Source organism: Desmodus rotundus, chromosome 4, assembly GCF_022682495.2.
Source record: "Desmodus rotundus isolate HL8 chromosome 4, HLdesRot8A.1, whole genome shotgun sequence".
Lineage (NCBI taxonomy): Eukaryota > Metazoa > Chordata > Mammalia > Chiroptera > Phyllostomidae > Desmodus > Desmodus rotundus.
Window position 1 is genome coordinate 95,491,683 of NC_071390.1, and position 12,795 is coordinate 95,504,477.

Sequence of the window (12,795 nt, forward strand, 5' to 3'; positions counted from 1 at the left end):
AGGGAGAGGAAGCTTTCTTTAATCCCAGTAATCTCGGTTGTTTAGTGAGCCTGTGCCCCTGGACTGTGAACCTCACGAGGGTGTCTCAGTGTTGTTTTGTTTCTCTGCCCTTTCGGTGGCACTGAATTTCTGTCGTGGGTTGCAGGTGGGTATTTCTCTTGGTCAGTTAGACTCCTGTAATATCACAGTAATGCAGGCTCTGGTTAACTAATTCCCCTTCAGGGCAGGTGGTGCTAAGTATCTGGGCTATTACAAAATGGTTACTTTTCCCTTCCTCCTGCTAGATGCAGGAGGGAAATTTTCTCCAATATTCACTGTGGGGGTCTGGTTAAGTTCCTGGAAAAGATAAATCTCAAAATAACGTCTTCTTTTCTTCCCGGCTTTGACTAGATTCCCCTGGAGTTTTTAACTCTCAGGCTTGTGCAGATTGAGCATCCAGCAATTTGTCGACTACAGTTCAGTTTCCCCTTGCTGCGCACTGGTTCCTGGGTGCTTTCCACTCCTGAGTCTCAGGTCAGCTGAGTCTGCTGTATTCGCCCGCCTGTCTCTCTAACCTTGGGGTCAGCAACCGGTACTGTGTCTGCCTGTTTCTTAAGCATCAAAAAAAAAAGAGTTGTTGATTTTTTTTTTAGTCTGTTCAGCTTTCTATTCCTTAGGATGGGTTCCTTACTGTGATATCTGGAACCAGACTTCCTATTTTTGTTTTTTAACTAAAATGGGAACCTACAATTTACAGTTGTGCAACTTGAATTTTTTCAATTATATTATAAACCTGTTTCTTGTTAAATATTTTTTGATGGAATTTTTATTAGTGACATTATATATTTTTATCTGGTCTCTCATTGCTCAGACTGCTTCCAATGTTCTGTGTTACAAACTGTGCTTCTATGAACACTCACAGATATAAATCATCTTGTACATCCATGATTATGTCATTAGGATAAAATAAAATAGCTCTTCTTAATCTAATAACACAGAGAAATTATCAGAAAGCATCCCACATGTTTCCATGGTGGAATAATTTATGCCTCCTTTTTTCAAGGCATATTAAATACAATCCGTTTCTTTGTTCTTTCATCAATTCACAAAATGATTGAGCCATTTCCATAACTTTTTATATTTTTGGGTGTGTGTGTGTGTGTGAAAGAGAGACACAGAGGGACAGGGAGAATCAGGCATTTTACAAAAGTGTTCTAAATTGGTAGAAAAGTAGAGGCTTTTTTAAAATTTCGTTTCAAGCAAGGCTAGTACTGGGAGAAATCTGCAAGTCCCAGGGGGGTTGTGCCTTTGTTCTGCAGCTTTCATAAGGTAGGAAGAAAGAAAAACCCTCTCCTTCAATGTGGCACGGGGACAGCTTCTCCCCAGAGGGCATCTCTTCTGTTACTCTGCTTTCCTGGTGGAATTGCCTGGATGAAACTGATGGCTTCACTTTTCTTAGATACAATGACACTAAATTCTAGCTGTTTCCATCTCTATTGCTTTTGGCTCTTCTTCCTTTTTGGCCTGTCAATGTCCCTTAGCCAAAGATCACTAGGAACATACCTGAATTTGAACTATTTGAGTTTTTGTTGTTGTTGTTGTCATTTTTGCTATTTGTAATTAATAGAGGGCACCATGGAAAACCATAGGGTATCTCACTAAGAGGGTATTAAAAAAGACTTATTGTATGATTTAGGTTTGTGGTAAGTGATTTGAGGGAGGGTTCAAGGAAACATGGCTATCATTTGCTTATGTCAAAAAGCAGGTATAATTTTATGATTTGGTAAAATCATAACTCTTATCAAGAAGGAGGTGGCCCACTATCCCAGTATGCTTAGGACTGACAGGGTTTCCTGGGACACAGCATTTTCAGTGCCCAAACCAGGAAAATGCTAGGCCAACTGGGAGGAGTTGGTTACCCTCTCCATCCAGAAGGCAAGAGAAGTATGAAGAGGCTGAGGCTGGAACTGGTGAAGAAGTGATATCACTCACAGGAGCCAGAACGTGGAGTAATCGGTCATGTTTATGGTTTGGTCAGTGTCCAGTTTTTGCCTAGATTCAGACATGATTTCACAGTGGTCTCATCTCTAACGTGGTCCATCACGGTGACAGAGGGGCCTTGTCCGATGTTGATATTGCTCTTAGCAACGTCTAGGCTTTTGCACAGGGTCTGGCCAGTTTCTAGCTGTCAGGGTCTTCTTTCGGGTTGGCCTAAGATTTTCACAGATGTGATCTAGTTGTTAGAGCCTTGGTTTCCGCCACACTGGTTCTGCGTCTTAATGATGCTTTGGGCTTTGAAATATTGAGTAATAAAAATAGTATTATCTCTCTTAAACACAACATTTTCCCCTTCAATGCAGAAAGATGTTTTAATGATTAAGACCAAACGATAAATTACTAAAAGTTAAAATTAAAAAAAATCAGATACTGTTTCTCCGTCTCTGAAATTCTAAATTCGCATTAGCCTATTCCAGTGTTGTAGTAAAAGTGCCATAAGGAAACCCAACTTGTTTGATATAGAACACTTTTTTTTCATAGCACACATTAACATTTTGATGAACACTAATAGTTCACTATTAAATGAATGTTTCTACCAGTTTATTTAGTGAGTAGCTCCTAGTTTTTGTTTTTAAAAACTAGAAATGTATGTGAAAGTTAAATAAATGGTTCTGATTTAAATTGTTCCAATTTAAAATGAAATAAATTTTCTTAATTACGGTCATTGAAAATATGTAGTTACATATTTTTTAGAATTGCTGTTTTAATAATAAGAGAAAATATTACATGGTGGTTGGATTTTTGTGGGGAAAACCTTTAACTAGTACATGGACTTAGTATGTAGTTGCTTCAGGTTAGTCACTAAGATTACACCACCAGTTAAATTGCAGAGCAATGTTTATTCTCAGCATGGGTTCTTAAATTCAGTTCGGTTATTGTGTATATTAACTAAATCAATTGTTCAGCACATAGTCTTTTTAACAATGGAAGCAATAAAGTGGCGTTGGCCGCATTATTATAATCTACATTCATGCACCTTTGTCTAGGGTCTGAGGACTACCTCGAGTTCAATATTGCAACGGATGTAAAAGTGGAACATTCTGGAGGAATAAGTGAGGAAAATCAAGTTGAAGAATTACCAGAGACTTCAAGAAGCAGCACGCCACTGGCAACGGTGCTTCCCTCTGAAGTTCCCTGCGAGGTCAGTGAAGATGCCTTATTATTCAAGTGGCCCTGTTGTTCTTATGGGTATTTCATAAATTCCCAAATAACTGGCATTTTTGTTTATTTGTTCATGGCTGGGTCCTCAGAACCCAAAACAAGGGTGATTAGTAGGCGTTTGGTACATATTTGTTGAATAATTGGCTATCGGAGAATATCTGAAAGCTTAATATTATCAACTGTTGCTTCATGTGTTACAAACAGACTTATAATTGCTACACATATCAAGCTACTTAAAAAAAACATTGGGTTTGTATTAACCAGATTAAACATTTTATTTTCATAAAGGGAAACCAATTCTTTAATAGAATTTGAAAATACTTATTTTTCAAATGATGATCAACATTTCAATTATATAAACATGTATCAAAGGCTTATATTATCAAGAGGAATGTAAGAGCTAGAAGAGCTCTCCTTTTGAGAATAAACCAGTAAGAGAGGGGGAAGCAGATTTCTGAAGGTGAATATGTTAATACATGTTGCTGACCTTTTTCCTCTTGTCTTCCTTGGGATGAAAAACTGAAATAAGTCTCTCAGTAGAGCTCGACTCGAATCCCAGGCTATGTAATCTTTAGACAATAAAAGAATGCTGCCTCCCAGTGTCTGTGACTTTGAGTGGGAGGAGCCAAAGGTACAGGAGAGCCTTGGGGAGTTTCCTGCAAGGGTCCCTCTGGCAGAAGCCAGTGGATTTATGTGACTGGATGACAGGGGCTGCATTGTCTGCTCGATGGTGGCAGGGTCTGGGAGAGACTTTCCTGATTCTGCCGGGACCAGCGGTCCTGGGAGCAGCTGCACATTCTGCGAAGTTGGGCAACATTTAATTCCCTCAGCCCAGGCTTCATGCCGAAGCAGAAAAATCAGAGTTTTAAACTATTATACTGTCAGTTCCAGAGGAACAAAAATTTCTCTGATGCTACCTCAGAAACCCCAGGAACCAGAACTGTACAAGTTCAAGGGAAATGACACAGACAATCAGGCCTGGAAAAATTGCAACCCACTTAAAGGACTCAAGAACTCAAGGGAGGGTACTCAGGCTAAACAATCAGGACTGGTGGCTTCTATTGAGTCAGAAATAATGGAAGAGACAGAAATAAATCGAAGAGACTGTCATAAAAGACAAATGAGAACTTCTCTCAAGTAGATAAAATTAAAGAAGAAAAAGCAAAAGAAGAATCAGAAAAGAAAGTAAGGGAGGGAGGGAGGAAGGAAGGAACGAAGGAACGAAGGAAGAGAAAGAGAAAGAGAGAAAGGAAAGAAAGAAAAAAACCCTATGGAACTAAAAATAACAGCAAGAATTATGCAGTGAGTCTAAATAGCTGCTTTTAAAAATACCTGTAACAGTAAAATTTGAACAATATAAAACCTTTCTAAAATTAAATTTGCAGAGAAATTAAAATCCAAAAATTAAACTCCACTCGCCTCCAGGCAGAGATGACGGGTTAGGATCAGGGTTTTTCCAATGGCAGAATCGTGGGCTGTTTTTAATTGACATGGAAATAATTCTGCCAAACCCTCTGAAGTGAAATTATTTCATTGTCAGATTTCTCTTGTGCACTCAACTTTTTAAGCAACCCTAAGAGTTGAAAGGTCATAAAGGAATATTTTAGCACCAACCCTACACCCTAAAAATTCAAAATAAGCTAATCTGTAGACCAGAAATAGTTACCCAAGTCAAAATCTTGTGTTCTCAGAACCTCGATTTTAGCACAGCCTCAATCCATATGACAATTGTCCGGCACCACAGGAAAGATCATTTGTATCCAAATAAGTGAAACCCATGTTTCAGATTTGCCAGGTAACATTCAACCTGTGCCTATTGTCTGAAACCACACCTTTGAACTTACTCATTTCTCTGAAGTCTTCCAATTAGTGAGTGAATAGAGACCCCTTAAGAATATGGCCTCCTTCCAGGAGGTGATGTTTGATTCCCTGCCATCTTACAAGGTTTAGAAATTTACCATACTGTTATTGCCAGCCACCAGGTCTTATTTGCGATATAACTCTTTCATACCCAGCATCTTCAAAATCTATTCGTTTCTCAGTGTACTTTTGTGTTTCCAGCATGCCAGCACTGAGTCAACTATGAGTTCTATCTGGTGGCGTAACCTTTATCTTTCTGATGAAGAAGGAGTTAGTTTGAATCCGTCCTGCTGCTGCCTCTTGCTGTGGAGCTGCTTGGGTCTGGGGACCTGCCTGCTAGAGAAGTGCTCTCCCTGTTCTGGGGAATCAGCTTGAGTGGGTTGTTTCCCTGAGGCAGCGAGTCAGGCTGCTGCTGCTTTTGCGCCCAAGAGCCCAGGAGTAGTAATCTCTAGGCCTCGCCATCTTTCCCAGACTTATTCCTTTCAATGCATTGTTTTATTGCCTGGACCTTGAAAATCTTGTACTACTTTAAAAACAGCATAAAATATTTTTCCTTCAACATTTTTTATGCATTGATGCAGATATGCCTCTGTGCTGTATTTATGTGAATGAGTCCCCCTTTCAGAAACACCTAGATGGATTGTAGCAGGTTAAATCTGCTACTTAATTTTGGCCTCTTCCTTTATCTTTTTTTAGAATTAGCATTCTTTGTTCTATTTTGGTATTTTTAAATCTTTTTTTTAGGGGCCAAGGCATGTATTTTTCTAGCACATTCCTCTTGATTTTGTCTTGTGAGTAATTGAATATGAGAGGTATGAAGTCAGTGAGTTCTGACTGCCCAATGTATCTATTATTTAAGTGAATTTTATCTAACCTTATACCCATGGTGAAAATTCTAGCTGGGAGGCATTCTCACACTGGTACAGCATCTAAACCAGAACTGGACCTGGTCTATTATTTGTGAGTTTCTCTTCCCTATGCTCTGTGTTACTCCAAAGTCTTAATTTCACTAATTTTTCTGGTGAATTCCGTCAGAGCCATGATTTTCACGTGGGAGTGATCTTGCCCTCTTCCCCCAGAGGATATTTGACAAAGTGTGCAGCGAGTTTTGGTTGTCATAACTGGGGGGCTACTATGGGCATCTAGTGGGTAGAAGCCAGGATGTTGCTATTTTATAATGCACAGGGCAGTGCCCATAACAGTGACTTCTCTGGTCCAAAGATGCCAGTAGTGCCAAGGATAAATCCTGTCTGAGAAGATGAGAAATACAGTCATGGCTCAGTAGTAAATCGCCTTCAGATCACCTAACAATAGCATCAGAAATCCAGTGCTCCCCTCCAGAGACTGCTCTTCAATCCACCCAGTTGTTCTCTAATCACTTGCTAGAGCTGTATAATCTGGAAGCAGTCATGCTATTCACTCTTTCTGGGGGGGACTGTGGGGTGGAGTACCAAATTACTTTATTTGATGGAATGGCACAAATGAAAGAACACAAGTAGATGATTTGGTATGACCTATACAACAGATAAAGGTAACCCCAACATGCATGTACTGTAGTGACCCGCAAAGTCACCTGTGGCAAAGGAAAGCCCGCCTGAGGCACAGCTCTCATCACTGTCTCCCAGGGTATGCTTGTCAAAGAGCTATTCTACCCCACCAGACTCAGGTCCCATTTTGTGTTGTGTGTTGGTGGGAGAGTTGTGAGCACAGCTGCCTTCCAGTTACTCTTTTTATGGACAATACCTGAAGCTATAAGAAGGAGACTCTCAAACTTTTCTGCGGTGGGTGTGCTCAGAAGTACTGTAGTTTGCTCTCTGTTGCCTCCTGCCTCTCCTGGTGTTTCTGTGAGCCCCCATCCCAGGTTCAGTCATGGCTTCTATATTTCTTCTTCAGTAGCACCATCCTACAGTGAGCTTATTTTCATTGTTTTATCTTTGTAGGCAGGCCTTCCATTTATTACTTTCCCCTCTTATTGGAAGAATCTGTTCGCTGCAATCTTAGCTTTCTCCCTGGCAAATCTCTTACTCCCTTTAGTATAATTAACCACTATTCCTTCATTGTTATGCTGTTCTCCTGGTGCTGCTGCTGTTCTGATGATAAGACTGAAGCATATTTTTAAAACTATTTCAGTCATTTGATTTCTTGAGCAAATTTAGTTCTTAAAGATAGAGTGTAACTGCTAATGGCCTTTTAAGTGGCTTTATCAGCATTTACATCTACATTAATTTCATTGAATTGTCTGTCTGTCTGAATCCTAGAACACAGCATGTGCCCTAATACAGACCTCTTTTTCATTTGACCTGTCCAGTGACGTACTGCTGTGGCTGCAACCATAATGTGTCTCCAAACCCATAGTGCCGACCACAGATTATGTAATTTACAAATCTAAAGAAGCCCTGAGAATGTATAAATGGGTGTGACTCGTAAGGGGTTGTGGGAAAGCCACAAGAATCTCAGAGATTATGTCCTACCTATTTATCCCTTGGCCACAAATCCGGAGTAAAACAATATACAGAAGTTAACAGCTCTGCCCACTTATTTCTGACACCAAATTACACACTACTTCTTGGTAACCATCCTTGACCTAAAGTCTGATCCTGTGATTTAATTGAAAAAAATACAGTAAGATTAGCAAAAACAACTTCATGTGTATCAATGCCAGAAATATGTTGTGCAGTGCTGCCCCTTTGGCAGTAATGTTTTATAATGACCAATAGATGTATATTTTCTTTAACCTAGTGGCTCTCAAACTAAGATGCATATAGGGACTATAAAGGGAGGTTTAAAAAATAATAATACCTAAATTCTATGCCCAGTGACAGATATAAATGGCCTGGGTTATGACCTGGACATTGGGAGTTTTAGAATATTCCCAGGTAATTCTGAAGACAAGAATTAGCATCCCAGTTTGGAACCATTGCCATAACCTAATCTTTGCTCTGCTGTCAGGGGTCAGGTGCATGACGGCCACAGCAGCATGCAAAGTCCTGACTTCATGAGGCCCATGCGTCTGTGCTCGTTAAGCCAGTGTCTGTTACAGTAGTCACGAAATTAGAAAAAGAGCCATTGGTCTGTGTACAACAGTCACAGAGGCTGACATGATGACCACTAGGATCAAAATTCCTTGTTGCTTGTGCTGAATAAAAGACATTCACCCTGACAGGACTAGAAACTTCACTATCTATAGTACAACATTCACAGATCTATAACTGTGATTCACCACATAAACAGAATGAAGGATAAAAACCACATGATCATATCAATAGATGCAGAAAAAAGCATTTGATAAAATCCAGCACCCATTTATGATAAAAAAAAAACTCTCAGCAAAATGGAAATAGAGGGAATAAACCTAAACAAAATAAAGGCCATATATGACAAACCCACTGCCAGCATCATACTCAATGGGCAAAAACTACAAGCATTCCCCTTAAAATCAGGAACAAAACAGGGATGTCCACTTTCACCTCTCTTATTCAACATAGTCCTGGAGTCCTAGCTACAGCAATCAGACAAGAAAAAGATATAAAAGGCATCCAAATTGGGAAGAAAGTAGTAAAACTGTCTTTATTCACAGATAACATGATACTGTATTTGGAGAACCCCAAAGATTCCACCAAGAAACTCCTAGAACTGATAAATAAATTCAGCAAAGTAGTGGGATACAAAATTAATATCCAGAAATCAGTTGCACCTTTATATGCCAATAATGAACTAACAGAGATAGAAATTAAAAAATAATCCCATTTATAATTTCTTCAAAAAGAATAAAATACCTAGGAATAAATCTAACCAAGGATGTAAAAGATCTGTATTTGGAAAATTATAACATTGAAGAAAGAAATTGAAGAAGATACAAGTAAGTGAAAGCACATACTATGTTCATGGATAGGAAGAATTAACATCATTATAATGTCCATACTACCCAAAGCAATCTATGGATTCAATGCAATTCCTATGAAGATTCCAGTGCCATATTTCACAGAACTAGAACAAACATTTCAAAAATGTATATGGAAGCACAAAAGGCCTGTATAGAAACAGCAATCCTGAGAAAGAAGAACAAAGTTGGAGGAATCATACTACCTAATATCAAATGATACTGTAAGGCCGTAGTAATCAAAACAGCATGGTACTGGCATAAAAACAGACACATAAATGAATGGAACAGAATAGAGAGCCCAGACATAAACCCATACCTTTATAGTCAATTAATATTCCACAGAGAAAGCAAGCACATACAGTGGACTAAAAGTTTATTCAATAAATGGTGTTCAGAAAATTGGACAGATGTGCAGAAAAATGAAAGTAGAACACTTTCTTACACCACACATGAGAATAAATTCAAAATGGATCAAAGACTTAAATGGTAGACTCAAAACCATAAAAATTATAGAAGAAAACATAGCAAAATCTTGGACATTGCTCATTGCAATATTTGATTGGATATATCTCCCCATCCAGGGGAGAGCAGAAAAAATAAACAAATGGGACTACATCAAACTAAAAAATTTTGCACAGCAAAGGAAATCATCAACAAAATAAAAAATAGCCCACAGAATGGGTAAGCATATTCACCGATACATCTGATAAGGGGTTAATATGCAAAATTTATAAAGAACTTAAGAAACTCAACACCAAAAAAACAAACAACCCAGTTAAAAAATGAGCAAAGGACCTGAACAGACACTTCTCCCAAGAGGACACACAGATTGCCAACAGACATATGAAAAGATGCTCAATGTCACTACTCATCAGAGAAATGCAAATGAAAACCACAATGAGATATCATCTCACACCTGTCAGAATGGCTGTCATCAATTAATCAACAAACAAGTGCTGGAGAGGATGTGGAGAAAGGGGAACACTTTTGCACTGTAGGTGGGAATGCAGATTGGTGCAATCACCAAGGAAAGCAGTATGGAGATACCTCAAAAACTTAAAAATTGATCTGCCTTTTGACCCAGCAATCTCACTTCTAGGAATATATCTGAAGGAACCCAAAACACTAATTCAAAAGAACATAAGCACCCCTATATTCATTGCAGTGGTATTTACAATCACCAAGATATGGAAGCAGCCCAAGTGCCCATCAGTAGATGAGTGTATAAAACAACTATGGGACATTTACACAATGGAATTCTACTAGGCTGTAAAAAAAGAAGAAAGTTTTACCCTTTATAACAGCATGGATGCACCTGGAGAGCATTATGCTAAGTGAAATAAAGACAGTCAGAGAAAGACAAATACCATATGATTTCACTCATATGTGGAATCTAATGAACAAAGTGAACTAACAAGCAAAATACAGACAGACTCATAGATGGAAAGCAGATGACAGCTTGGGGTGGGGGGGAGCTTAGGGGGTAGAGGGACTGAGCAAAAAGGAAAAAGGACTCATGAACATGGACAACAGGATGTTGATTGCAGGGGAGGGGAATATAAGGGAACTAAGTGGTAATGGAAAAAATACAATAAAAATATTTTTTAAAAAAGACATCCACCCTGACAGAACCAGAAACTTCACTCTCTATAGCTCATATTAAAGACCAAGTTCCAGCTCTTTTGTTTAGGTATCAAAGCTTTTCACTCATGCAACAAAACATTAGAGTTTGAAAGTGATCATTGTAATAACCCTTTCTCTGAATGCTCAGAACTAAATATGGAATAAACAGAGAAAAGATTGAGAGCAAAATAATGGCTTCATAACTGATAAAACTAAATTTGTGAGTATGTGACTATCCTAGCATTTTCTCCATGGAATTAAATGTATTCATATAATTTCATCTTTAATTAAGATGCACATAATAATTAGGGGCAAAGCTGGGCAAGTGCAGTCCTTCCCGCCTGGAGCAGGCTACTTCCTGCATGCAGATGCAGGCACCAGATGAGGCTGGGAGTCCTCAGGGAGATAAGGAGTAGAGTGGAGCAGGCTCAATTTTAAAAAGTCATATTTTTACAGTCTTATTTTCGTCTTAATTTGAAAATATATAGATTGTCTCTTATGTGCAAAGTTCTTGCAAGATACACCAGTGATATGAAAAAATAAAAATACCTTCAACATGCTTAGAATCTAGCTGGGAAGCAAGCCATAGACATGAAACACTAATTAAGAGCAGAGGGCATGACTTAGAAAGGGTCAAAGAAGTAGTATGGGTGTAAATTCTTTGTGATTCCTCTGGAAGTTGTGCAACTCCTCATGGGCTGAAGTTGTAGGAAGGATCTGTGGAGCTGGTGAAACTTGAGTTGAACATTGATGGAGAGGATAGTATGGAGAGATGGAGGGAGATAAGGAATGGAAAGGCAAGCCAACATTGTATACACACAGGACTGGCTACCTAATCAGGAGGGACCAATGCAAAATAAAAACTCAGGTGCCCTTGTTCAAATTATTAAGTACTTCAAGAGAGTGTCAACAAAACATTAAACTAAGTGTAGGGCCCTGCTAAGCACAGGTCCTGCAGCAATTGCACCTGTCACAGGCCCATGAAGCTGGCCCTGTGTACAAACAAACATGTAAGTGCCTCATTTGGGGTGCCCAATATGCTTGTCTTTCATTTAGAACTTTTCTCTAGAAAAGGATGAAATGTGGAGTCGTGCCCTCTATTAAGCAGAGAATCTGATGCATAAGAAGCAGTCATTGTGAACGCTCATGAGTAAGAATATGTTGCCTGGGTGAATAAAACATTGGAGAGGGTCCTTAGGCTTACAAGGTTCTGAAGGAGAGAGGTCAAAGTTAAGTAAGAAGTGATGTTTCCATGGAAGAGAACTCTGAAGAACTTTGAAGCAGGAATTGGAGATCTGAGCCAAAGTGAAATGTGGTCATTAAAGATTTGCAGTAAGGTGGCAGACACCAGTAACAAGGGGACTAAAGAACCGTGCTAGACCAGAGGTCCTGTGTAGAGGAGACTGCAGATGTGAGACACAGGAGGGACTCACGGTCCTGACCGCCAGGGCTCAGATGGGGTAGTGCATTGAAAAGGTACAGGGGGGAAAACAGGGTAGTGTTTCTGACAGGTTGGATATGTGGGGCAAGAGAAGGAATAGTGGTAGTTTCCTTGAGATGCGCTCTTTCTTTTTTTTTTTTAATGGGAATTTTATTTCATTTTATTTTTTTCATTTTTCCCCCTTTACTCTCCCCTGCCCTGGCCACCCCTCTCACATTCAATCCTCCCCACCCCCCATTGTCCTTGCCCATGAGTCCTTATACATGTTCCTTGACTTGACCCTTCACCTTCTTTCCCCCATTACCCCCCTCCTCCACCCCTCTCGTCACTGTCAGTCTGTTGCTTATTTCCATGTATCTGGTTTTATTTTGCTCTCTTGTTTGTTTTGTTCATTAGGTTCCACTTATAGGTGAGAATATATGGTATTTCTCTTTCACCAGCTGGCTTATTTCATTTAGCATAATGCTCTCCAGTTCCATCCATGCTGTTGTGAAGGATAGAAGCTCTTTCTTTCTTTCCGCTCCGTAGGATCTTTTCTTGATGTGCGATTGAATTGGTGAGGAGAAATTTAGATCAAAATACCCTGTGGACAAAGACTAGTTGGGAGCATTGAACGCTGGTGGGAAATTCCCAAAGTGAGTGTGTGTCGCCTGAAATTATTTTGTAACATCAATGAATTTGTAGAAATGCTTTGGTATAGAGCATTAAAGATGTTAGCTTTATTGGTGGGTGATTTTTGCTTTGGGAGATATTTAAATAGGGGAACTTTGAAATTAATGACTTTTGGGTA

At 39.3% G+C, this 12,795-nt stretch overlaps 1 protein-coding gene across 2 annotated transcripts in view; it reads left to right on the forward strand.

The window, feature by feature from the left end:
* Positions 1–12,795, forward strand: part of BANK1 (B cell scaffold protein with ankyrin repeats 1) — a 295,632-nt gene that overhangs the window by 51,588 nt on the left and 231,249 nt on the right. For both annotated transcript variants that reach the window (XM_053923371.2, XM_045183792.2), the window contains exon 3: positions 3,024–3,178. In XM_053923371.2, the coding sequence (XP_053779346.1) occupies positions 3,024–3,178 (155 nt within the window). The remainder of the gene's footprint in view (positions 1–3,023; positions 3,179–12,795) is intronic.